Source organism: Haemaphysalis longicornis, unplaced genomic scaffold, assembly GCF_048455015.1.
Source record: "Haemaphysalis longicornis isolate Haplotype H1 unplaced genomic scaffold, Haemaphysalis longicornis Haplotype H1 scaffold_7, whole genome shotgun sequence".
Lineage (NCBI taxonomy): Eukaryota > Metazoa > Arthropoda > Arachnida > Ixodida > Ixodidae > Haemaphysalis > Haemaphysalis longicornis.
In genome coordinates this window covers 98,668,701-98,694,558 of record NW_027526422.1, presented here as the reverse complement: position 1 = coordinate 98,694,558, position 25,858 = coordinate 98,668,701, and the positions used below count along the sequence as shown (strand labels likewise).

Here is a 25,858-nt window from a genome sequence, read left to right as displayed (position 1 = left end):
GTATTGATCGCTGTATTTGAGATGCTTTCAGTCAAATAATAGGTTGGCGCGACACAATGGGCAGAAGCATAGAAGGGAGACAACCTTTTATTTTTAACTGGGAGTGCGGTGGTTGCCATTGTAATGCAGCTGCTCATGATGACAATTCGGCGCGTGGGGTAAGGGTGGCGAAGTAGGCGGGGGCTCACACGTACAGGTCAGTGTTGTCAGCCACCATACACGTCACCACCACTTCGGTAGTCCGCGTTCGCGTACAAGCGGCCGCGTTTCTGCTGCACGCCTGCTACGTTGCTAAACCCTCCTCTAACCGTCTTGATTTTGTGGCCTTTGGCCTTCAGCAGCCGGGCGTATACCTGCAACGAAGCAACATCGTGTGACGCATTTACGCTGTGTGGTGCACGCCGAATTTCACCTCAACTTGTTTATTTGTAAATGAAATCCTGTAGCTTAGCTCTTCCCAGAAACAGGAAAGCTAAACCCATTATCAACGAAACGCATTATCGACACAGCACTACTCCTACGGGCCTTTGTTCGCGAAGTATAAAACACACCTATTATGCGGAATCGGGGCAAAGAGATTTACCTGTACTTCCTCTCTATTGGATGCTGAAAAGGCGCGAAAGTTCCATTACCCGAATTTTGAGTTGCCCAGCATAAAATTCCATAGAAATTGCAAGTTGTACTCAGTGTCACAGAACTGCGTGGTGTCTGCTAACAGAGCCCCAAAGCGAAAGTAGCGGTAGATTTACTACGGAAAAGAATTTAAAAAAAAACCGAAGAAGTGAAGGCACAAGTGAGCCAAAACCCGGCGAAAGAAAACAACAAAAAGAAAAGAAAGTCCCCTAAAAAGAAAAGGAACGCGAGGAACCGGCTACATGCTCCGCTGAGGGTTAAACAGACGATCCTTAGAAATAAAACACACACGCCCTCGAACAAAAACAGGCCAAGTACCTGCGCACTCCCCGGTAAATGTCGTCCAAAGAAGACACCCTTCCGATGGGCCTGCCACGTAATTTCCTCTCTTTTCTCTGCTGCCGACCTCTCAATCTCATTTCCACCCGTCTCCCTCCTCCCACGAAAAAGACCGTGGAGGTTTGTTCTAGTCAATTTAATTTTCCCGTGTTCCAATGGTCGGTTGCTGTTTACTGGAAGTTTTAAATCTATCGTTACTGCTGGTAACTTAATGTTGTGTTGAGGTCTAAGATTCGGAGCGGACTGTTTTTTTTTTTTTTGGGGGAGGGGGGGGGGGTTCAAACATTGCTTTTAACACGTTTCATGTGCTACCGCAAATATGAAGCACACATATATTTTAAATTAAAAAAAAAATTGAGTACCAGTTATGTATTGATATTTTGAATTAAATTTTAATAATGTTTTCATTTCACTCAACAATGCTGGCAAGCATGCAATGTACTTCCAGATTTATAATTTGGAAACATTTTGTGTACATCTACTTCTCCTTCAACAATTCTAGTGAGTTCTGGCCGGGCTGCTGAACTGAGGGAGAGACAGACAGACAGACAGACAGACAGACAGACAGACAGACAGACAGACAGACAGACAGACAGACAGACAGACAGACAGAAAGACAAAAGTTTTGTGGTTCAATCAGCCCAATTAGAAATATCGTGTTACAAAACCCAACAAAGTGCCTTCCCTGCCCTGGCCTGTTTAGGAGAAGCCCATGTGAACTACTATTTAATAATCGTCCTCTCACAATAGAGACCTTTTCCGTACAGGGTATACAGGGTATACATGGTAAAAAAAACATTCAAACTGTGTGCGTATTTTTTTTTGACACTGGAGACTCAAGGCCACGCCGGGAATACGTGAACAGCCGGCCTACGAACACGTGACCAGAACCGGTCGGGTGCGCACCGCATCCCTTGTAGAACGGCAGATGATCAGAAAACGGTAATGGATGTACAAACTCATCCCGGCTCAGGTACGTGCATTATTGCTCGCTCCTTTCATACTTTTGTGTGCGTTAAACCCTGCGACACCAGGCCAAGTGGATAAGGATTCGCACCCGGGAACTAACACCTTTTTGAGTGTGACTTGGCAGTCCCTTGAACTGCTAAGGGACTTGCAAAATACAAACAAAATAGAAACAGTTTGCAGGCTTGCTGCGTCAATGAACCGCTCATCCTGTGAAGTACTTCGTATGCCCCTTTTGATTATGAGCCACAGTTTTGTGAAGCAGGTGGGTTCGCAAAAAGGTGTATGTATAAATAAACTAATCTAATATCTACATCTCCGGAGAAAGTGGTTGACCCGTTATTTGCAATCTATTGGAGTCTCCTAGATGCTGAGAGAGGAACGATTTGCGCTTGCCGTTGCGTAGCCTCGTGTGATTGGCCCGTTGCTTTGTACTTAGCGTTAAACAATGGAGAACGTGTGTGCAGGTATACTGTCCCGGCTACTGTGGAAATTTATCCTTTGGACCACCGCGTTGTTTCAACGCGCCCTGGCGGCCGGGTTTGTTGTCGAGAAAGTGATTATTTTTATTCTCACGACGGAACAACGGCAGGTCAGTAAACTGGTATGCTGCGCAAGCCCCCTCACGAAAACAATAGCCTATATTGTTTACCCTCGTCCGAATAAAACCGAACATCATGAAGCTAATGTCAAACTACAATTCTGAAACTCTGTTCAGGAGTAATAACACACAATGATAATTAAGGGTAATATGTTGTCTTCGTAGATGGGAGCCTGTAGTTTTATGATAACTTGAAAATACACTCTCTCGGTCTTCATCAGTGCCGCAAAGACAAAAAAAAATTAGCGAACTTTTTCATCAAACGTACAGAAAGTCACGGGCACGTGTACGTTCGGTCGGATGTTAGCACAGAAAGGTTAGGTAAAATGTCGCAGGCGCTGCTTCACGTTCTCTACACCAGTGCGAATTCTGCCAAGGGTTTGGGCTTGCATTATCACTGGTATGGTGACAATCGTCAATTCCAGGCGTACGTTTTTTCACTAGCACCCCCGCACAAGCGGCTCCGCTACAAGCTTGCCCACTGGCGAGCGTGCAAGCGCGTGCTAGCCCGCGGAGCTCGCCACGGGTGTAAAGTACTCGCAGCGGCCAAAATCAGCCCGAAAATAAGTCTCGACGAACCACTGTGGGGCAACGCAATCGCCTCCAATAAAAATCCCCTCCGGAAACAGGACACTGGAAGCAGCTCCCTGTCTTTATTGGACAACCGAAGGCCGCCCACTATACAGCACTATGGAATATACAACGACAACACAACGAGTCCCACCAAAATATCGAGATCTGAATCAGTTGCAAGGGCGGCAAGCCACTTGTGAACGAGCTTCAATTAAGGCCACTGGTTCGTTTAACTGTGCGTAGGTTTCCTTGATTATTCCGCTACACTCACATTTACTGTAAACACTACCATGCACCCAACATTCTCACCATAGCTTGTGGGAGCACCGATATTCACTATCACTAACCTCCTACAAAATCCACCCTGAAGCAGTGGGAGGACCATTTGAGCAGGACCTGACGCCCTCAAGACCAGCAATGACTGGTGTACAGTGCTCGTCGAGCAGCAAGGAACAAATCCTTCCTGGGGTAAGGTGCCTCCCAGAAAGAGATAACTACGGTTCAATTAACGTTTATTTTTCGTCCTCCAGATTAAGGGGCCATGCAGACAAAATACAAGTTTGTTTTATTTGAAAGATTTCGTGTTTTATAGTGCCCCAAGCGCTTGCCCCGAAGCAAACGATGCTTTATTCACTGCGAAATTAATCAATTTAAGTTAAAATTTTTATTCTCTCGCCAAGTCGTGTGTTTTAACGACGTCTGCAATGACATCTTTAGAACGGGTATTCACGCTAAACTTAGTATGAAACGGAGACATTTTTACCGTTAGTCAATCTAGATGGCGCCACCATACCCCAGGGGGCTGTTTTCTGCTTTTGCTTTGTTTTTGACCGTACTGGTATTTGGCTTGTTTTTGTTAAGGTAGAAAATAATCGTTTCGTGACACATAATCCCCCCGTGCGAAAAATATCATCCCGAAAGACGCCGTCGCATACGCCATTCGCCCAGTGTTGTCTGAGGCAACCCCAAACAGCCACGCTGCTGTGCAGCTAAAACAATCATAGTGCACGCAGTACCAACACCAGTACGCATCGGTACTTCTATGTTTACGTGTGCTTTCATAACTTCCACTGTTTATGCCACCTTTCTTACTGCTATAAGAAGGATGGGCCCTAAATTTAAGCGCAAAGAGCTCGTTCGGTATGCTTATAAGCTCTGCCTAATTTGCGTTTGCTTCGCCTGCCTCAGCCAATCGCAGAGCTTACGCGTGTGACATCATAGGTTCTGTTGCGGGAAGTGAGGTACCGGTCGCATGGCCATTCCCATTTTTCTTATTGTATGGGTTAGTTGAGTGAAGTTTACGTAAAGAAGGGTATTAGTATGTTTCCAACGAGGCAATCTTTCGAATTAACCAAACGTATGTTTTGTCTGCATGACCCCTTTCGCATACCGTCACCGTAAAGATGAATGAAACTGGCCATGGGCAGTTACACTTGAATTAATGCGTAGAGCGGACCACACAAGCTCTTACCTCCGAAAACGTTGGATCGACCATAATGTAGTCGGGCATCAACTGGTCGTGCACACGAGAAAAGTCAATGGCATCCTTGATATTGTTATCCATCCAAAGAGTACGCATGCTTACCTGCACAGAACAGCACGTGGTTCTACATTGTTACCGTTGCGTGGATATCCCTACTTTGCAAAGTGCAACCACAGAATAGTAATTCGCACCAGACCTTCACACGTTGGCTGCTGGTACCGCACGCAGGCATGCTGCAACGCCGTGTTTTGTTTTCCTAATACAGAGCGCATTCTTCAACAGCTCAATAGGACACATACTGAACACATTTCGCCATTGATTGTTGCCCCTGATTGCGGTTCTTCTCCCTCTTTTTAAGGCAGCTTCCATGTGATAAATAAGGGTGGCCTCCACTCAAACGGTACTCTTTTTAAAATGAGAATGTCCTACACTACAGGGACAATAAAGCGTCACCGCATGATGGCCTATATGAGTAGATTGGAGTGTCGTGAATACAAAAATAAAACTCTCGACAACAGGAGGAGCTTAGTAACAAAGAAAACACGAAAAGCGGAAAAACAGGTGTCGACGTCTCGCTACAGACTGCATTGCGAGCACTTTGGATACAGAATTGGTTGGAGCTTGCATGAGTGTTTTTGTGAAAAAATACTTATGCACCAGTACTCTAAATGCTAGATTTGTGTGAGGCGGAACGTTTCGTGGCCATGCGCTTTTTAAAAGGCACAAACCGCAGCTACAAAACGTAATATATGACGCCTCTTCTCGGCTTTCTTTCAGTTTAAACTTTTTTTGAAGTGTTGGTCTTACATACAAGCGCAGTCAAACAACGCAAGCATGTGGGTGAACCTGAGAGCCCAGCGTGCGCGTATATACAAATTAGGCAGTGGCAAAAGCAGATATCAGCGCAATGTACGAGACGACCGTCTACTTATTTGATCATCTGTACATGCAATTCCGACACGTTCTTCCAGGTATTCTTTTAAAAAGAGCGAGACGTTCTTCGTTACAGATATTTATCCAGATATTTATGTTTACCCCACAATAAGTCCTACAAAAACAAAAATTGTACTCGTCATGCAAAAACGCATACGATGCGTACCACAGAAACAGTACGAAGGAATACCGCCGTGAACACCCGCGCTTACAAGCGTCGATATTTTAGGGCGCAGCCATTTGTCGCCCGTCCCTGGGCTGAGCCGCGTGGCGATCGTCATGACCGAGTGAACGATGGGAAGACCGGGGAGTAAAAGGAAACAAAGGAGGAGAGTGTCGCGAAATTGGGAGGGGAGGTCGGTTCGCCGTGGCGGCGCGAGCCAGCGCTCTACGATAGTATGCGGTGGGGGAGGAAAGGGGGTAGTATGCTATCCCCGCACGAGGCGCACGACGACGCGACGCTTGGCGAAAACGTCACGGTGGCGTGCCCGTGTATATGATGTGCGTTCGCTTAAGATGCTTCGTGGTCCCTCCCTGAGACGCACTTTGCGCCGCCGACGCAGAAGCTCATCATCGCTGCCGTCGAAAGAACCCACGAGTGAGTGCTGCCTCAGCGCACTGCTGCTGCGCCCAAATATCGCATTAGAGGGTATAGTTATCGCCAGCCAATTTTGTCCTTCAAATTGTGCTGTGTCCATCATTTTTACGGTTTAGATATGTGTACGGAAAAGCGCTTAAGCAGCGATTTTTAAAGCCCGTACCCGAAAGACCAAAAATTCCAGCTCTGTCGCTACGGACACCACTCCTGTCGCTATGGCCACTTGTGTCGCTATGATCACCACAATGACGGTGGATTAAGCGTTGCTTATTTAACGTCTTTGAGAGTGTACTTATTTCTTGTTGCCTACGGCTCCCCTGAAACCACCGAGGCACTTTTTCGGAAGGCAAATGATGCTCCCTTCCTAACGTAGGTAATCTCAAAACAAACACACAGAACTTTGCTCCAAAAACGTCTATAACAATGCCAAATGTGTTACAGTGGGTAGGTCAGTAATTGTTTGGGTTTAAGCGTGGAAGGGCTAATCTAAGGAAGAGCTAATCTGCGGGTGGTATACGTGCTTCGTGAGAGACTGGGTTCAATGGGAAATATAGGACCCTGAAAATATACGCAGCTCTCATATTTCCGTCAACCATGCATTCAGTTTGTTTACTTATGCTTTTTGTTTTTACCGTCCTGATGTGCCAGGGTGTGTTATCTGAGTGACAAGCGAATCGCATATTCCATTCTTTCTTTTTTATTCCGCCATCTTAGTTGACAGGGCGAGTGTTTTGCACGGACGTCAGTAGACTAGAATATTTGTCCTTGATCTTCAGTGTTCTCCATGTAATTCGATTGTTCGAGAAACAATCACGCCGACAGATGAATTCGCCCAGTGCAGACGCCGGCGCATGCGGTTCGCCGACGCCAGTCTGCGCACGTCACTTCATTTACTGCTTCTACGCCGAGTTTTCCGAGCTTTCTCAGTTTTCTGAGTTTTTGCGCCGCACAAATTCCCTCGAACATTGGTTCCTTGGAGAATACCTGCGTCTTCCTTCGCGACGTGGCAGTAGTAACGCGCTTATTATAACACAAATTACATTATACTTTCCAACTCAAATAAATCGGAGGCAATCTATGAGCGCCTAAAGGCTTTATGAAAAGCCTTCGAACCCTAGGAGTTTTGCAAATCCCACTTTCAACACTGGGCCTGTTTCAGCTTTGGCTATTGCGTCGCTATGATGCGCGAATTTGTTTCTCTGCAAATTCCGACCCAACAGTGCAGCAGGGAGGGGGTGGCACGCGGTGGTATTTTATTGGTAGTCATGCCGAACCAATAGCTGAAATTAAACAGCCAGTTTCTCTCGTAGACTCTCGCGCGACCCTGTATTACACCTTCAACCGGTTTTGAATTACTTTTTCCTACTCCTCAATGTTCTGCTCGATCAACAAGGAGCACGAGCTGTTCAGACAGTTTTAAGGCTGCAGCATCCGCCAAAGCCATTTTTAGACCTGGGTACCGTGCTATCGCGCTGCGATAGTTAAAACGACAAGCCCTTGGCATGGTACCCCCGCAACCAACGGATGTATACACTGTGTAACAAACACTTGCATGTTAACGTTGAAAACACCTCCAAAAGTCGTTTTGTTGTTTCCTTACGGTCCTAGAGTTGCAAATTACTGCAGTTCGAAACCATCGCACTAAAGAAATAGTTTTTACATGCAACGCTTCTGAAGTGTAGCTTTTAAAGTGTAGCTTTTAAAGTGTAGCTTCTAAAGTGTAGCTTTTAAAGTGTAACGCTTCTAAACTGTAGACATTATGTATATTCTGGATGTAAAAGCCGCGTGAACACATATCAACTTTCCGTACCAGAGCCACGGCGGTGGTAATTTTTGGTCCTCCCGACGCACCAACGACGAGCTCAGCATCTCCATTTGGGTCCAGCACAATTGTGGGGCTCATGGAAGACTGCGGGCGTTTGCCCGGCTCGATGAAGTTGGCTTTTGAGGGCGACACGCCCCAATAGTTGCTCTCTCCAGGAATCGAGAAGTCGTCCATCTGGTTGTTGAACACTATTCCGGACGAGCTCCGCACGAGGCTGCCGAAGCTTCAACAACAGGAGCGGTGTAATACATGAAATAACAGGAGAGTGTCAGAATACAGACCATTTCACGAGGTTTTCTATATGGGTTGCAGGTCACCGCTTTTATTTTTCTTACATGCCCGGGCATCTAGGCCATCGCTTTGAAGATTTGTACCTATTACTTTTTTAGGCTTTTTTCAGATAAAGTCACACGAAATTCGGTGCTACATGGTACTCATAACGCCAAACTTTTTGCTTGTGGAGGCGCATAGTAATGTCACATTAATTATTATACAAACTATTCAAATACTAATAAAAGAAGAATTACATAAAAAACGAATGCAAGGATGCAGGTAGGGTACGACAACTATAAATACGGGTATACTTTGTGGAAAGACACTAACTTTCCTTCTTCAAGATACTGTTCTTAATCAATACTATGGCTATTTATAGAGCTTACCAAATCAGAAACATCAAATTATAAGATAATAAAGCCAGCAAATGTGCCTCAATGATTTCATTTCTACACAGTGAAAAACTTTACGACGCCGTTCTTCGTGGTGCACGTTCCAAGTAGCCAGAACATTCATGTTACGCAATAAATTTGGCGTTAAAGCGAAGCTTTTCTTCTCATTGATAACGTATCTTGCCACAAAAGGGCACTGCAGGAAAGCCAACTTTCCCCAACGGTGATGGTGATTGTGGGTAAAGTGAAAGAAGAAAAAACGCTTCGCGTGGTCGGAATGGAACCTGGGTTCCTCGCATTATGAAGCCGACGTCAATCTGATTGCGCCATGTCGACAAGGTTGAGGCAGTTTGGCATGGGTGGGTAAAATGAGACAAATCATGCCTCCTCCGTCTTAGGACGACGATAGTTGAACGCGAAACTTTCTTTGTTCGAAATAGAATGGCGAAGGGTCAAGTTGAAAGACAGTGCGATCAAAATTCTAAACTGCGTGCAAGGGATAGTCAAAGCTAAATGAGTCTGTACCGTCTAAAAGACTGTACCGTCTGCGAGTCAAAGTCCAAACTCAGGCGACAACCGAAGAATTCCTCACAACAAACCTTCGCGTTCAACCATCGTCATCGTTATAAAGGAGGGGCGCATAATTTGATAGTAATCTTTTCAGACCCTACAATATACCTTATTTGCACACGGTGTAAATATGTCTCATGACGAACGACGCCGTAGTTCCGTGTATTACCAGAGATAATTCTTCGTTTGGTGCTTTGTGCGGAGCTACACCATTTGCGTTTCGCCGTACCATTATATTTTCGCCCGTCACACAGATATATTTCTTGCACGTCACGCAACGCTGATGCAAAGAAAGATTTTTGACTGCATCCAAATGCGTCGTGGCCATGACAAACGTCTGCGTATTCGTCCCCACTTCACACAGCCCCACTTCTTTCTGGGAGTGAGGTTTGAGCAAGTTGGTTCATGGTTTGGAACGTGGTGAACAACGTTAAGTTGGACACACTCGAGAAAAAGGAAATGACAACATGGCGCTGACTTACAACAGCTTAGTTTTCCACGTTAGGGCATACAAATACCTCCACAGCAAAAAACATACAAGGAAAAGCAGGACCAACATGATTGCGACCCTTATTACCAACAGTAGTCATTCAGTACAAACTGCTTTACGCCAAAAACACGTCCTGTACCAACTTAGGGTCAAAAAATGACTTTCTAGGAGAACGTCACAGCGGGCATGCTGACGCAGTTTTCTTTAAGGCGTAGAATTTCCGCAGCTTCAGTTATTTCTCTAGTTCTTGTTGGAATATTTCTCGCTAAAAGAATTGCATCAGGAAAGATATGGCTGCATTCGCAATCCCCACAGCGGAGGCCTACGTGGCCACTGAACGCCGGGTTTACGATGTAGTGGTAGTCTTTTAGTCTTCCATTTAAGCACTTTTCTGCTTGACCTACATATTTTTTCCACAGGACAGATGAACTGAATAGGCTACGCGTTCTACGCGCTTTACAAACGGGTTTACGGGCTTTGTAGAGCAAACCTGCGGCGGTCTTACTGTTTTTAAAGTTTGAATTGCGTATGGTAAAAAATGTGGTTGATCCCTTTTCCATAGGAACCGGTAACAGGAACTGGTAAGTCGGCGTCAATCTTACGCCGTGGTTGTTGCCTTACAGGCTTCTCCGCAGGTTACGCTGCGCGTTCTCCGTACACGTAGGCGCTCTCATCGAGGCGCCAACCATCGGTGCTCATTAGCGTCACGATTCACTACTTTGCTTCACCTCTCCTAGACGGCAGCCCCATCTGAAGGGAAGGATATAAAACGTGTTCGTCGTCCTGTTAACGCGTCTGTTCCTAGCGCAATCGGGAGTGCGTTTTGTACCTTCCGCAGCGGCGAAAGAGTTCATTGTTCAAATCCTGGCGCAGCCGCGTCAATCAAAGTTTTTCTGGCGATGTAATTTCCGTGACGGATAGGACGTCAGTCAGATCTTGGATGGCCCCGGCATAAAACACTTTCGTGTTAATTAAAACATTCAGGTTTTTATATCTGAAGAATCGGTTTTCTCCTAATCATATATGCTGGGCGTACGACCCCCGCGCCATTAAGCCGCTTGTTCCATTTCAGTCATCCAATTCAAAAACCGTAAAAGGTTGATTGTTACAAGGTGCTTAAGAAATGCCTTAAGTAAATCATGTATTCACTCTATGCCAGACAGTTTCAGTAAGCAGATGGACATACTTCAGAAAGCGGGGTACCCCAACCAGCTGCTATCTTCCGTAGCGGAATCGTATCAGCAGAAATGAAGGAACACGCAGGGCAGCCTACAAGCATCACAACGCTTGTATTCCCATTCGAAGATCTGTTTACGTAAATTATGCATCTTACCCGTTCCTTCGAGGCCAACAACGTAGCGCTTGGGATCTTAAGTTTACCTCTATCACTAATTGCGAAATCTGCCACGGGGAATTTTATTTGCTAGAAAAGGTTTACTTCCGTTATAAAGGCTGGTGATAGTATGCCCGTGCGATGGAGAGTACATGCAACCGATGAAGGTTTCTGGTCTGGTCTCCCTCGTCTTAATAAATTGCGTAAAGCTTGTGTCCAGAGCCCATCCGATGCTGGTAGAGGCATTGACAAATCAAGCACTAAACTGTCTGAATAAATTAATAAATTTCTGTTCATTCAAGCATTTCCTTATACCGCTTGTGCGCGTTTTTAGCTGTAACGTTTTTAAACAAAATAGCACATTTTTCCTATGGGTGCTTTGCAACCGAGAATGATGGCTGTCTCCTTTTATGCTGTTTATAAAACTCCCCCTACCCCCCCCCCCTCCGAGGTCAGAAATGCCCAGGTAATTTACGAACCGAATGACAAAGTTAGCATTACCACAACTGAGGCAGGAAAAATATTGAGGCCTACTATGAGTTGATGGAGCTGGTGACGCTGATCGCGTCTCCGTCTCCCCACATCGAGAGATGCGCCGTGCCTTTACTGGGCGGCGAAATCTGGCCCACATATCCGTAGTTCTCTGGGTCGTGGTACGTTTGATCGTCGTCGATTTTCCATCGCGTGGTCTCAGCGTAGTCTGGCGAGGTCAGTTTTCGTACTACCTGCATTTCATGTGAAAAATTACGCGCACTGTTTCATTTCTTTTGTCTCGAAGCGATATCGCAAGTAACAGACACATGGGCACAGTGCCAACACGCCGCGGTGGTTCATCGGCTAAGGCGTTCTGCTGCTGAGCCCGGGGACGTGGATTCGATAGCCAGCTGCGGTAGCTGCTTCGTGTAGCTTCGGCGCCTAAAACCCCACAATTTCAAAAGTACAGCGCCAAAGCATGGCACTAAGTGCCTTTTTGTGTACATTGCACGCAGACAGCCGCGGCTGCTTAACACAGCGCCTCACGAGTGTTCCATTTCTTGATAGCTCACAATAGGCCGAGTAGCAGCCAACATTCCAGCCACCTGGCAAACAGAAAGAAAAAAAAACATGACCGGACGTTCAGCGTTTAATAAGTGTATCCTGTGTAGTCTGTTGTGTGTGCGTGTGTGCACTACCTGCCCCGATAGCTCAGCTACGGCGTTGAGGCGCACGTTGGATGCCTGCCGTTGCGGCAGTTTTTATGGTGAAGGCGAAACATAAAATTATCCCTGCGTCCGTATTTTGACGCATGTTAAGAATCCTCACGTGGTAAAGACAACCCGGATCCCTCCGCTACGACTAGCCTATTAGCCCAGATGGCGCTTCAGTGCGTTACCCCACCCCCACCACTCTGCCCCACCAAAACTATTTTGGAGTTCTTGCGTGTTCCCATGTCTGTGTGTCTGCGTGCGTGCATTTTCGTGTGTTAGTGCCGACCTCTTGCGTCAGAAATTTGGCTTTTTAAAATTTTATTAACAACTTAGAAGCAACTGCTTTGCACGTGAACGCTATTTCACAATAAATGGGTGGCTAACCAATAATCGTGGCACCCATCCAAGGTTAGATATTTAAGTGTTTAATGTTTGTGTGCCGCGAGCGTCCGCGAGAGAACAAAATCACTCGTGCGAAGCCGTTTGCCAGGTGTATATCTGCTACATAAACAATAACACTCTAAAAGATAATCGCGCGAATTACGATCATGGTCATTTTTGAGATGCAGAAAATGTTTGCCCTGTCTCTGGATACATGAAATCAGAAATGTTCGTTGCGTCGTAACAATCAGCTGTCCCTACTTCAGCAGCCGAAAGGGCGGCAGCAGGTTCTATACTTACGTCTGCTACGTTCACGAACCGGGGGTCTCCAAGGAGGGCTCTCTTGGCGTACGCGAACTTGCAAGCCTCGACGAATCTACAACCACACACAAATGAATCGCATTTATTCCTAATGTATGCTGTATGGCAGCGGGCGCACACGTTGCAAACAACGGTAAGTAACTGCTTTGAGCTTCCAATGAGGACCCTGAAATTTCACTTACGATTGAACGTTGGGGAATGCGCTGGCAGTGAAATCTTTCAGAATGTGTACACATAGTTTCTGCTTCTTTTCGCAGTTTGGTTTTCCCAGAGCAAGTAAAAATGTTGCGGACTGCTTTTCTGATTTTGTTATTTTAGATTAACCGCTCGAAAAGTACTCATATATTGTTTCAGGAACAGACAAGCATGGCCCTTCAGGTGGAATGCAAAGCATGAATCAAACGTGATTATATGCCCTATTCACCAGTAAACATGCATAAAGAATACCAAATCACATTTTCATCTCCAAACAAGATACCATTTCCTAAGCGAAGAGGAGGAACACCGTTTTATTGAGAATGCGGAAACATAAGCTAACAATCTATTTTACAGGGAAAATAATCCCGTGCAGTAAAATATTCACCTTTGCTTCTGCTGGAAGGTGGGCCTTTCGCTTCAAAACCAACGATTATACCCAGAAGTTACTGAGGCCGTACAGCAGCGTTCTTATAAGTGTAACTCAAAATAATAGGGGTGTTCTAAGCCAAACAGACGACGGCACTGGGTGCGTACAGCAGACCCTACGTATATGCCTCTGTGGGAAGCCAATGTCCCTAAAATGTTTAGTGAGCGTGTTGTGGCAAATGACTATTCGACTTCCTACATTGTCTCTTTCCACAGCCAAGCGCTGTGCTGAGGGAGGTGGTTTGAAGTAAAATCTTCTTAATGCGCAGCATTCCTTGCCGAGTACCCCCACAGGCAGGACCGTGTAACGCCCTGCATTTCCACGAAAATGGAAACATCGCGGAAGTTCCACCTGTCATCGCTATAATGGCGTAAATAACTTGTGCAAATAGCTGGCCGCACGAAATTTACAAAAACTAAAAATTAAGAAAAATATAAGAAATTACGGTTAATGGCCAAACGAATAACGCCCTGCATTTCCACTATAATGCAGATTTCGCGAAAGTTCCACCTATAATGGTTATAATAGCGGAAATGAAGATAATTGGTCGAACGAAATTTTGAAAAACTAAACATGTAAGAAAAAATATGAAATAGTAGCGGAAATTTTCGAAACCTGTAACGCTCTGCACTTCCACTATACAGGGTGTCCCAGCTATCATGCACCAAGATTTAAAAAAAAGAGCAATGGCGTTACTCAAAGAAAACCTAGTGCGCAATGTTTGCAGTACTGTGGAGAAGCGAACAGTAATGTTTTCGTTAATGATATTTAACTAATTAATTGTAATTAATTATCTAACTCAAGAATTACAGTCCTAATCACTGAAGTGTCAATGAGGCACTTGTAGGTACCCACAAGGGGCATCTAACTGCGGAATTTTCAGCAACGAACTGATTGCGTACTCAGTTATTCTGACTGATAAAGAAAACCCGCAAAATATGAAAAATACCACGTGACGGCGCCTCCGCGCGCTTTTGCGCACCTCGTAAAGCAACGCCCTCAAACAGGCTGCCTCAGAGTTAGCCAGAATGCAATAAACAAAAGAAAGAAAGAAGAAATCGCGACCGAGTTCGTGTCTTATCTGCACAGGCGCCCCGCGAATCTTGCTGCTGCTGCTCCTTCCATGCATGCCTTTATCAAGGTGATGCGCTGTCTCTTGGGGCGGGTGACAGGCGAAGCAGTTGCTTTCAATCAGCTTGTTTGGGGACGCTGCTTTATAATGCGCGCGGAGGCGCCGTCACGTGGTATTTTTCATATTTCGCGGGTTTTCTTTATCATTCAGAATAAATGAGTACGCAATTAGTTCGATGCTGAAAATAACGCAGTTAGATGCCCCTCGTGGGGACGTACAAGTGCCTCATTGATACTTCAGTGATTAGGACTGTATTTCTCGAGTTAGATCATTAATTATAATTAAATAGTTAAATATCATTAACGAAAAAATTACTGTCCGCTTCTCCACAGTAGTGCAAATATGGCGCACTAGGTTTTCTTCGAGTAACTCCATTGCTCTTTTTTAAAATCTTGGTGCATGATAGCTGGGACACCCTGTATAGCAGATTTCGCGAAAGTTCCAAATGTAACCCTTATAATAACCTAAATCAAGATAATTGGTCGGACGAAGTTTTGTAAAATGACAAAAAAGAAAAAATATAAAAAAAAATTATGGAAAATGGCGATCCGTGTAAAGCCCTGCATTTCCGCAATAATGCAGATCTCGCGAAAGTTCCAATTACAAATGTTATAACAATGTAAGTGGAGACAATTGGTCGGAAGAAATTTCGAAAAAAAAAATAGAAAATAAAATAATTACGGGAAATGGCGAAGCATCTAATGCCCTGCATTTCCCCAATAAAGCAGATTTCCGTAAAGTTTCAAATGTATTCGTTATAATAACGCAAATGAAGATAATTTGCCACACAAAATTTGGAAAAATTAAAAAAGAAGAAATATATTAAGAAATTACGGAAAATGGCGAACCGTGTAACGCCAAACAATACCAAAATAATGCAGATTTCGCAAAAGTTTCTCCTGTAATCGTTATAATAGCGTAAATTGAGACAATTGGTCGAACAAAATTTTGAAATTTAAAAGAAATAGAAAGATATAAGATATCCACGGAAACTGGTGAACCACGTACCACTCTGAATATCCACAATAATGCAGATTTCGGCTAAGTACCACATGTAATCGTAGTAATAACGTAAATAGAGGTAATTGGTCACACAAAATTTTGAAAAACTGCAAAATGAGCAAAATATCCAAAAATTACTGAAAATGCCAACACGAATAACGCATGGCCTTTCCATAATAATGCAGATTTCGCCAAATTTTCACCTGTAATCGTTATAATGGTGTAAATGGAGATCATTGGTGGAACAAAATTTGGAAAACTACATAAGTACGAAAGATATACAATAATTACGAAGAGTGGTGAACCCTGTAACGCCCTGCATTTCCAGAATAATGCAGATTTTGCGAGGTTCCACTTCTAGTTGTTATAAAGCGTAAATAGAGATAATTTGTCGGACAGGATTTAGAAAACCAAAAACTTAAGCTGAAAAAAAATCACACTCGAGACAGGTGGCATAAGAATGCTAAGCATTAGTAGATAAATTTCTGAATTTCTCCACAGTTTTCTGTTGCTCTTTTATATGCGCATTTTAAAGCGAAGCTTTCTTGCACTCACTCATCGTGGTGTCGTAACCAAATTTCACTGCAGGAAAGCCAACTTTACACAGTGGGATGACCTCTGATTACGATAAAGCACGAATAAAATGCTTCCCGTAGTCAGAATCAAACCTGTGTCCCTAGAATTACGAAGCCCATGCGCCGGTCACTATCGTCGGACCAATTACCGCAGTGACGCCACGCGAATTAGCCAGGTGTTTCTATGCTACCTCAGCCTTCACAAGGTATTTTTTTCCTTTTGCACGTTAAATATCCTTTTTTGGTTTTTTCACAAACGGGCGTCACCCCCCAAAGAAAGTTCCTGCACTTTTGGGTGATTTCCCGTGCGAGCCTGGATAACTTAACAAGCGTTGTAGTCCCACAAAAGGGCCGAGTGCCAGGCCAGGGAGTCGCTTGTACCTTTTTTTCTGGTAGGTGCCCGGCGCCACCAAGGCACACGAATGCACTGGTGCCTTTTTTTTTACTTTTCTTTTTCCTCCCCGGCAATGCAGCAACGCGGCATGATGGCCGCGGGTCCTGCCAGATGGACAAGGGTCAGGGCCCCTTGCAAGGGTAAAGGCAGCTTTCCAGGCGCACCTTCCCCTTTCAAGGGTCCACACTCGACCAGGGATGCCTCTAGCCATTACAGAAACCGGTGGATACCTGGCGATACGTGGATTCGAACCTGGTACCTCCCGCATGCGAGGCGAGTGCTGTACCTCGGAGCCATCGCTGCGGTTTTGAGGGAAGCAGCACTTTCAACACACCTTTCCCGGTTAATGACTAAGAATCAACGTGGAAAACGCAACGCATAGAATATTAAGTACAATATTCATTACGGTGAGGAGAACGGCGAAAAGGCTTATTGAGATCAGATAGCTGTGGTAGAGTTTGCTCTCGCCTTCTCTTTCTGAACGAGCCGAAGCTGACGTTCACTATGCATCAGAAATGGCAGCACTCATACCGACAGCTCTAAAGTTGGTTTCCGTATAGTTTCGATATTCTTACTCTGCTGACAATGCCAGGGCATGTGGTACAGGACCGAAAATGCTCCACATTGAGGGCAAGTGAATGAGTACATCGTGGCGAAAATAGCGTGAAGCCTCGTAGGGTAAGGACAAGTGTTCGTCTATAGCTGCCAATTGCGTGGTAATAAAAACGAATATGTACCGTTCTCAAAACTTGCTGCAACACAACCGCACTATGGAGCAATCAGCAACAAGTTCGGCGAAACGACACATACCTGTGCAGCGTCAGCACGTCGTCCTGAAGATCGGCATGGTCGTCGCTTCTAAAGGCGTCCATGATGCCCATGATGTACGCGTAGACGGCGCCACCTGCTGGCGGCGGAGCAGAGTACGCGATCCGACCGTCTCGAAAGGTGACGCTGACTGGACGTGTCCAGGTAGGCTTGTAGGAGCGCAAGTCCTTGAGGTTTAGAATGCCACCTAGTATAAACATATTGCCGCAGTTTGAGTTTATGACGAAAGACTGCAGAAAACTATTCATAGCATGTCTCGCGGGGGGTATCTGGAAAGCTCGACCGGGAAAACATAGTATTAAGGATAAACGGGGAATACTTGAGCCCTTTCAGGTTTGCGGATCACATAGCCTTGCTGAGTGAGACTTGAGAACACATGAAAATAATGTTTGGGGAACTACAATTAAAAAGCACAGCCATGAGGCTGAAAATAAATATGAATAAATTTAAAGTATTGAGAAATAAGCATGCCAAAATCATCTTCTTCAGCTTAGGAAACGAAATGCTAAAAGAAGTAAAATATTATAATTACCTCGGACAGATGGTTAGTGCAGCCCCAGTTAGGAGAGCGAAATCCGGCGCAGAAAATGTATAGGTTCGAGAGCACTCGGCAAGCACTCCGAAATAATGAAAAGTAGGCAACCTCCCTCACTGAAATGAACAAATCTACAACCACAGCAAACTCGCGGTGATGACATACACAGCTGAAACTTGGCGTCTCACTAAACACCTAAGAAGCAAACTTAGAACGTCTCAACAGGCCATGTAACGAATGATGTTAGGCATAACACTCAGGGACAAGAAACGAGCCATCTGGATTAGAGAACAGACTACAGTTGACGATATTATAGTTCGAATACAGAAAAAGAAATGTCCTTGGGCTGGCCATGTGATGAGACGAACGGGCAACTGGTGGGCAATAAGGGTTACAGAGTGGATACCAAGAGGTGGGTGTAAAAGAAACGGAAGGCCAACACCACGATGGAGGGATGAAATATGGAACTTCTGGGGTAAACTGTGCACCTGAGCTGCGCAGGACAAGGGTGGTTGAAGGTCAATGGGAAAGGCCTTCGTTCTGCAGTGGACCTGAGCAGTCTGATGATGATGATGATGATCAGTGTGCAGCGACTAGTGCGACAGGGCCAATTCCAAAACGCGTTCCCAATCAGTTACAACAAATCGTACTAGCAGAACACTAAAAACCTAGAAAAGTGCGGAACAGGGTCAACAGCCACGAATAATTCCCAGAGCGTCCAAAGACAAAGCATACTCAAGCAAAGTTTTTGACAATATTCTTTCAAATTAAGTTCGTGGTTCAGTGCTTGTTCAGGACAATCTCGCAAATTCATGCGCGGCGATCTCAGTATTCGCTCTATTTAGGGCGCAATTGTTTTCCAGGCGGGAGTGTGCACGTTACTCGTAACATGGGTTTTATTGCATTACATCTAGATTGCCCTGGAGCCGGCAATATATTTCGCAAGAATTGTTCTATACCATTTTCTGCAGCACTGTGCAGTTGCTGGCGTAGTACATTTCAATAAAAGATTTATAGCATTCTTTCTGGAATTTTCTGCAGCACGGGGGCATAGATTACTGAAAAGCTTTGTTGCACTCTCTTACAACTGTGCAAATGGTGACACAAATTGCAACAACTTCCGTATTTTTGTCCCCACAGATTTTAGTGCCGGCTCATATGCAATGCTCGAACCCATCCTTCACAGTGACATTGCGTCTTATTGTGTACCGCCGCAGTTTTTAATTACCGCCGTCTCCTTAGGAATAAACTATGCCAAATTTACCATGTGGGATTCTCCAGTTCATTACATTATTTGTCGCTCTTTGCCCAATATGTACCTCATCTCTCTTAGCAACAATTAAAAACAGAAATCGCCGAACCGAGAAACAATCTCACGTAACCTTAAAAAAGAAGAAATGCTCCAGAAAAGTGCGCAAACTCACGTCGTACCATGTTCAGCGATCTCCCGCACCATCGTTTTAGCAAGATTGCCTTTGTAAAAGTAGTCCGGTCCATGCTTTGCGATCTCCGCCAACGTTCTCGCCAGGTCCTTCTGCACAAGGCGCTCTCCTGCTATCAAGGGCCTCTTTTCTTCCGAGTTCCAGAAAGGTTCCCTGAAGAACGGACAGCGCCGAAGGTAAAGTTCAGCAGGTCGGTCCTGAATCATAAGTGTCAAAGTTGTGAACGACTAAAGAAGCTTGCTTTTTGTTTGTGTTGTTGCTTTAGTTTACAGATCACGCCGTTTATTCCACGAGTTTAAAGGAGATGTCGAAATGCAGCACTGGTCTCACTATTTAAACACTTGAGGCCGCTTACACACACAAACCTGCATTCATCTCAAATGTTTTCCAGCAATATTTTAATACGTATCAGGGTCGTTTCTGCCCGTTTTATAGACGCTGCCGGCTTACTCGGCCTCGAGAGTACCAGAATCGTCTGCAGCGCCAGCAGGCAGTGAGGCGATGGCTCGCGCAAAAACTGCTGCGCCGCTTGTTGGGCAGCGGAGAAAACGAAGGTCAGATCAGCTCTGGGAGCCGTTCACCACGGAGGGGAGTGCGACGTGTAGTGGGCTGGCGCAGCATAGCTGCGCCCGTCCGCTCCGCAGCAGCAGCTAATAGCTAATCCTTTTCCACATTCTACGTGCTCTCGTTCGTTCCCCCTTGTTTGGCGTCCATGCCGCACCCTTAATGACGTATCTTTATGACCCCAGTAAAATACTGCGTAAAATAATTTCTTCTAGCCTTTTTTACAGCGAAGATTGGTGTATCTACCAGCCAAGCGTGGAGGTCCTGTCGTGAGCGTCACCGTCAATAGAAAACTCCCACGAACAAACAAAATAAATTGCTGGCACCACCAGGAATTGAGCCTAAAAAGAATACAGAAACGTAGCGAGAGCTCATTCTCTTTCCAATTGGGCTGCTAGCGCACGCGGAGACAGGGGAGACAGACAGCAGCGGGTTTACCCCCTTCGTTCTCGCTGAATGCCACGTGATAGCGTCACGCCACCTCTGGCCCCACTGTGCGCTCCGCCCACGGCACGTGTAGCGGCCGTTTGCGCGCATTGCGCATGCGCTAGGAGTTAGTAAAAATGAAACGAATCTAACACCGACAAAAGGCATCTCACTGCTCCTCCTTGTCTGCAGCCGATCTGTGGATTACTTGGATTTCAGATATACAGTAAACAGCTCAACGATCGATTCGTATGAAACAAACCAGAAACAGCTTTAATTGTGTTCGTCGCAGTCGATGCCCAGGTGTTACGCAGCTACGCACTAGCTGCTACAAAATATAACTGCGTGAAAACGAAAAGTCTGAGTGTGTATTACACTGACCATCAGACCGTTCTGGACGTCGTGCTGAAGTGAAATAATAAAGAACGCGTTAAAGGTTCACTGTAACTTGTGACTAACGCAAGCGGACCGTAGTCACCCGTGGTAGCTGGTGTATAAAGCTTCGCTTCCCAACCACGTCTACAGGATCCATTGGCCCAAACTTTTTAAGGCAATGTTTAGGCTTCTCTTCGAGTCCCGTTGGAGAACAGCCTTTTCAGCCCTTGAATGAATTATTTTCTTCCAGGGCCCTTCGATGCTTCTTGTACATCAAGTGTTTTGTTAACAACGTATCCCTAAGCCAGAGTACGGCAAAATGTGACATACTGTTTAGAGTAATGAAGTTCGGTTCGCACCATGTGGGATCGCAAGGCCCGTCTCGACATCCGAACAGGTCGCGTGACTCGTAGCAGAGGCTGTAGGCGAGTGAGTTACCGACAGGGAAGCCCTCGCTAGCCAGGCGTATGGCGTCAGCGAAGAGAGCTCGCCAGGGAAGCCTGCCTGCAAAGCGCTTGTGGATCTCCGCATAGCCGCGCAGTTCTCCGGGCACCGCAATGGAGAGTCCACCTGTTCGATTGATGAAGAAAAAGTCGATGGCGACCCCGTCTTCGGCGATAAAGACTGATAGGAATGCGATGAAGATAGAAATAATTGTTCAAAACCTAAAGAAGCTGAATGATAACTTGCGTTTATTTCGGCTGCCCGAAGACGGTAATCGCTAAAGGGCTTCTCTAGGCGCGATATCCTTTGCATAGCCCTCTATTCTGGATTAATCAAATACTGTATTTAGAAAGTTAAAATTGATTAGAAACGAAACCTTCCCTTTTATGTGTCCTACGTGATCCGTCTCTGCGTGTATCCTGCACAGAGGCAGCCAATTTCGCAATTTCTGGATATCGAAATCAGCTAGCCTAACAATACGGCGCTGTTTCACTTGAGATTAAAGATTGAGAAAACTTGGGTCATGTTTAGGTTGGAGGTATTGACTCCGGGCTTGTCAGACGACTGACATGTTCGATGAGATTTGACTATTAATCTTTAAAAGGACAATTAGGTAGCTCAGGTGAAAGTACCCGGGACAATAAAAAGGATGACCATTTTTTTGCAGCAATTTCGGCCAAAGCAAAGCCCAGTGTGAAATAGGTTTGTCATTCACCACTCCGCTAACATCGCTCTGTTTTCATCCCGTTCATATCCTTGCCACTCAGAATTTATTTCCACTATACTAGTAAGGGTATGTTAAGGGGATATATTCACCACTTGGCAGAAAGATAGAGTAGAGCATATACCCTTTACGACAGATGTAAACAATGTCGTCCATTTTAGTATTCCCCTGTCGCACTCCTATTGCCACCGCACTCTAATGTTAAAGTTACAGTCACTATTTTTGCGGGCTGGCAACTGTAGTCGCATTTCTATTTCAATTCATAACCACTGCTCTCATGAAAAACGCGCTTCGGAAGCTAAATTATACCTTCTTCTAAACTGGACTTCCTATAAAACAGACAGATATGTGGCAGTGTTTGCATTGTCACAGTTACAACATATGCTTTCCCACACACCTTCCTTCCTTTGCCTGCCTCATGTATAGGTAAACTCCTACCTACGGGATGCATACATAAACCCATCCTGTAGTATTTACCTTACTGTTTTTGTAGTGACAAGCACTGCGCTCAATCAGTGTAGTACTCATTCTGGTTAACGTCAGTTTTTTTGCCAATATGTACGTAAACTTGGATGTTTCACCATGTGTGTGCATGTGTGTGTGTGTGTGTGTATGTGTGCGTGCGTACGCGTGTGTGTGCGTGTGTGCGTGTGTGTGTGCATGCGTGTGTGTGTGCGTGCGTGTGCGTGCATGTGTGTGTGCGTTCCTGCGTGCGTACGTGCGTGCGTGTGTGCATTCGAATGTTTGCGAGGTCCGTCCAAATTTATATTTTGATGGGACAAGTGAAAGTATTGAACACAGGACAGATTTTACAAAATTAGCGAAAAAACAATATCCCCAACTCATAACTTAGATCAAACATTCAATAACACCGGCAGACACCTAGGTATTGGACGCGAAAATAATAGTTTGATTCAAATGAATCAAAACCACAGAGCAGCGAACGCTCACCTTTGCGGCTAAGTGTGGCGTTTCCGGCGAACATATCCCTCCTTGCAGCCCTTGGAGCAACTTCGCGGGAAATGAGGGACAGGGCACGTCTCTCTCTCCTGCAAGAAATATCTTGATGGGCACGTTCCCATTAATAAGTAAGGTTGATACCATAACTGTGCGTATTTTACTGTTCGAGTTCCGCAGAATGCAATTTTGTCGTATGCCACGTTACATTACCCGCGCCTGCTTACCATGGGAGGGAAAAAGAACGGTACGAAGCGCGGCGAAGTCCTTTGGTTGGTGCACGAAGCTATAGCATGGGCCGTCACACCATAGGTAAAGAGGGAGAGAAAGTATGAAGCAGACGGGAAGGGTTGCCGCGTATCAAGCACTTGTAGGCCTCCGGCAGATGAAGAACATGGTTGCCCTGCCAGGCACGACCCGCAAGCTTCTTAGAAAGGCGAGTATGCGTTGGCACAGTTAAGAGGAAATCTCGGCTTCAACGCTCGTTACAAAATAACCGCACACTGAACCTTTTTTACGCACCCCTCTGTAGACCCCTCTTGCAGGTACGCGATTCGGCGTAGCTCCCGCTGCGCGGCCAATTCATCGGCAGAGCGCTTCCCACCCGGTATCCTTCAGCGCCCATGAAACCACCACTGTACTTATCCCGCACAACACTCCTATTCCGTTTGTTGTGAGCATTCGGTGTTCTTTCAGTCGGGTGCCCTAACGCAGAAAAGAGTCGCTGACATTAGCGAAGTGAAGACATGCGGTCAAGCTGTCGGCCACTTTAGCAAGACTGCCTCCACAAATTACTTGTCGCTCCTTCAACTTGCTCTCCATCATACAACACGGTGTTCAGTATACAACTCTACTGCCAGAACGTCTAACCTAACCCGATGACATAACGAGTTTAAAGGCTGTGTAGCTGGAGTTCGTCGTCGTATTTCGAGGTAAATCTAGACTCAAGTCAGGACGGATGGAGAGGGCGGGAGCTCGAAACTATCGTAAACCACAAATAAAAGAATGGTACGCCTCCTTGTACGTTCCCAGTTCACTTGGTTACGCGGGCTCCCCCACGCCCACACAGGAATAGTTCGGGTAATTGAGTTACCGGAGCATGTTCTCCAACACGCACCTATCGCCACCGAGTTAACACTTTGTAGAATACAGCCACACGTAACGTAGCCGATTGAGGTGTATCCAACCAGGCAGCAAGAACGCGGCGAACCAGGTGTATAACATGCAGCGCAATGCTCCCATTTCGGAATAGAGAAGGGACGGAAGGAAAAGAAAGCACATGATCACGCGATCGGCTAGAGTTGCCGGCCAGTACATAGCGACAACATTTATCCGGTCCTCCTCTCTGTCTGTGGCCCGGGGTAGGTATGCATGCCGTTAACCAAATTAATCTGGCATACGAAACACATCTTGCTGTGCTCTCGGTGCTACTGAAAGCTTGCCAATGATGCGACGCACCTTGAGTAAAAGGTAGCCACAAATCCGCCTCCGATGCCCATAGCCTTCGGTATGACGACACCCATACACAGCAGAGTGGCCACGGCCGCGTCAGCCATGTTGCCTCCTTTTGAATAAATGTTCCTGAGAAACGTACACAAAGGAAATGTGCACAGAAACGTCCCGTACAAAGCCAACTGCAGATAAGTTCAGAAAAAATAAAACAGTCACTGACCAAGTCAGGGGCTTGGCCAGGGACAATTTTATTCTTAACATGCTTTTACCTACCGAGACGGTACTTATCCAAACACAACACTGCAATAACGTCGTGAACCTTGTAAATAAATGTTCGTGCGTTAGCAGTTACACACCTTGCCTTTTTACAGCGACCATAAAAAATTTAAGCCAGTTGGTGATGTTGACGAATGTTGCGTGCCTTATAAAAGCTCTCAAAATAAACGTTTCGATGTGTCCGACCCTTCCGGGGGAGCTGAGAGTATTAGTATATGCCGGCATTGCTTAACAATTGCCAACCCATATTGTGCATCTCGTTCATCGGCCTGATTAAAGTGGCTTTATTTCCGATTTCCATACAATATGTACTACCCGCAATTGGTGGAATTGCAAACGCATGTTCGAAAGCCTGAATCAATGTAACGGTCTACAGGCCCTTGTAGCATGCCTTTGTAGACACGTTATTAGATGCGCAGCATCTCATGCTCGTGGCTGTGTCCCTCCCTCCCTCGTTGTCGTTGTCCGCCGTCCGCACTCTACTGCGCGTGCGCGTCTCTTCAGCGCCGTCAGCGTTAGGCCTGACGTCAACGCAGTCTACTATGAAAAGAAATAGTTAGGCGGCCCCCGGTTTCGATCCCACGACTCTCTGGCCGCAACGGGAGGTACGTGGCGCTCTTCCCACTGCGCTACAAACTGAGACGGGAGGATGTGCTACGAACGCGCCTTATGTCCTTCACTCATTCAAACTACGTCAAGAAGCTACTGATACAACGAAGGCACGCGAAGCTGAACATCAATGGAAACGACGAACTGAAAACTAATGGAAACTTCAGTAGACCCCATGGCTGCTTCGCATACTACTCAGGGTTCCCCTACGGGAAGATGGTGTAATTTTAGCTTTTATTTCGGTTTGTTTCCATTAAGAGAGAGGTAACGGGGTAGGCCCTTGCTTGGTATAAATATTGAAGGTCTGCAATAAAGCAGGTCAATGATTGTATATACAGATCTGTTCAATTAAACCAGCTTTTTACAGCTGTCACACACGCGAGCACTTCTCTATTGCAAATGTTGAAATGTGCACCCAAAGCCTTCAAAACAATCCACGATCACTACCCACCTGGGAACTATGGCGCATTGCCGGGCCTCCGTCGACACTGCCCAGTGTGTGAAATTTCCCAGCGTGGATGTTCCGTGCACGAAGACGCAGTTCTTGTCGTCTTGAGCATGAATGCCGGTAATTACAACAAAAACAGTCGCAAGAGACAT

General features: G+C 45.7%; 1 protein-coding gene across 1 annotated transcript; it reads right to left on the bottom strand.

Moving 5' to 3' along the window:
- Positions 1–206: 206 nt before the first annotated feature.
- LOC144146431 (scoloptoxin SSD14-like) lies at positions 207–25,858 on the bottom strand. Its single transcript, XM_077678385.1, has 11 exons — positions 25,710–25,858; positions 24,380–24,502; positions 22,916–23,013; positions 21,156–21,366; positions 19,421–19,584; positions 17,437–17,641; positions 12,878–12,953; positions 11,544–11,734; positions 7,937–8,174; positions 4,584–4,697; positions 207–353 (listed from the first exon to the last, which is right to left on the bottom strand). The coding sequence occupies exons 1-11, from the start codon at positions 25,856–25,858 to the stop codon at positions 207–209; spliced, it is 1,716 nt and encodes a 571-aa protein (XP_077534511.1).

What these genes read in the sequence shown, in the direction of transcription:
- LOC144146431 (XM_077678385.1), bottom strand. Translation starts at nt 25,858, where the DNA reads ATGTCTCTTGCGACTGTTTTTGTTGTAATTACCGGCATTCATGCTCAA. An exon ending in CGCCACACTTAGCCGCAAAG is followed by an intron (nt 21,367 to 22,915) that starts GTGAGCGTTCGC and finishes TCAATCGAACAG; the next exon opens with GTGGACTCTCCATTGCGGTG. An exon ending in TTACCACCGCCGTGGCTCTG is followed by an intron (nt 4,698 to 7,936) that starts GTACGGAAAGTT and finishes TGTTCTGTGCAG; the next exon opens with GTAAGCATGCGTACTCTTTG.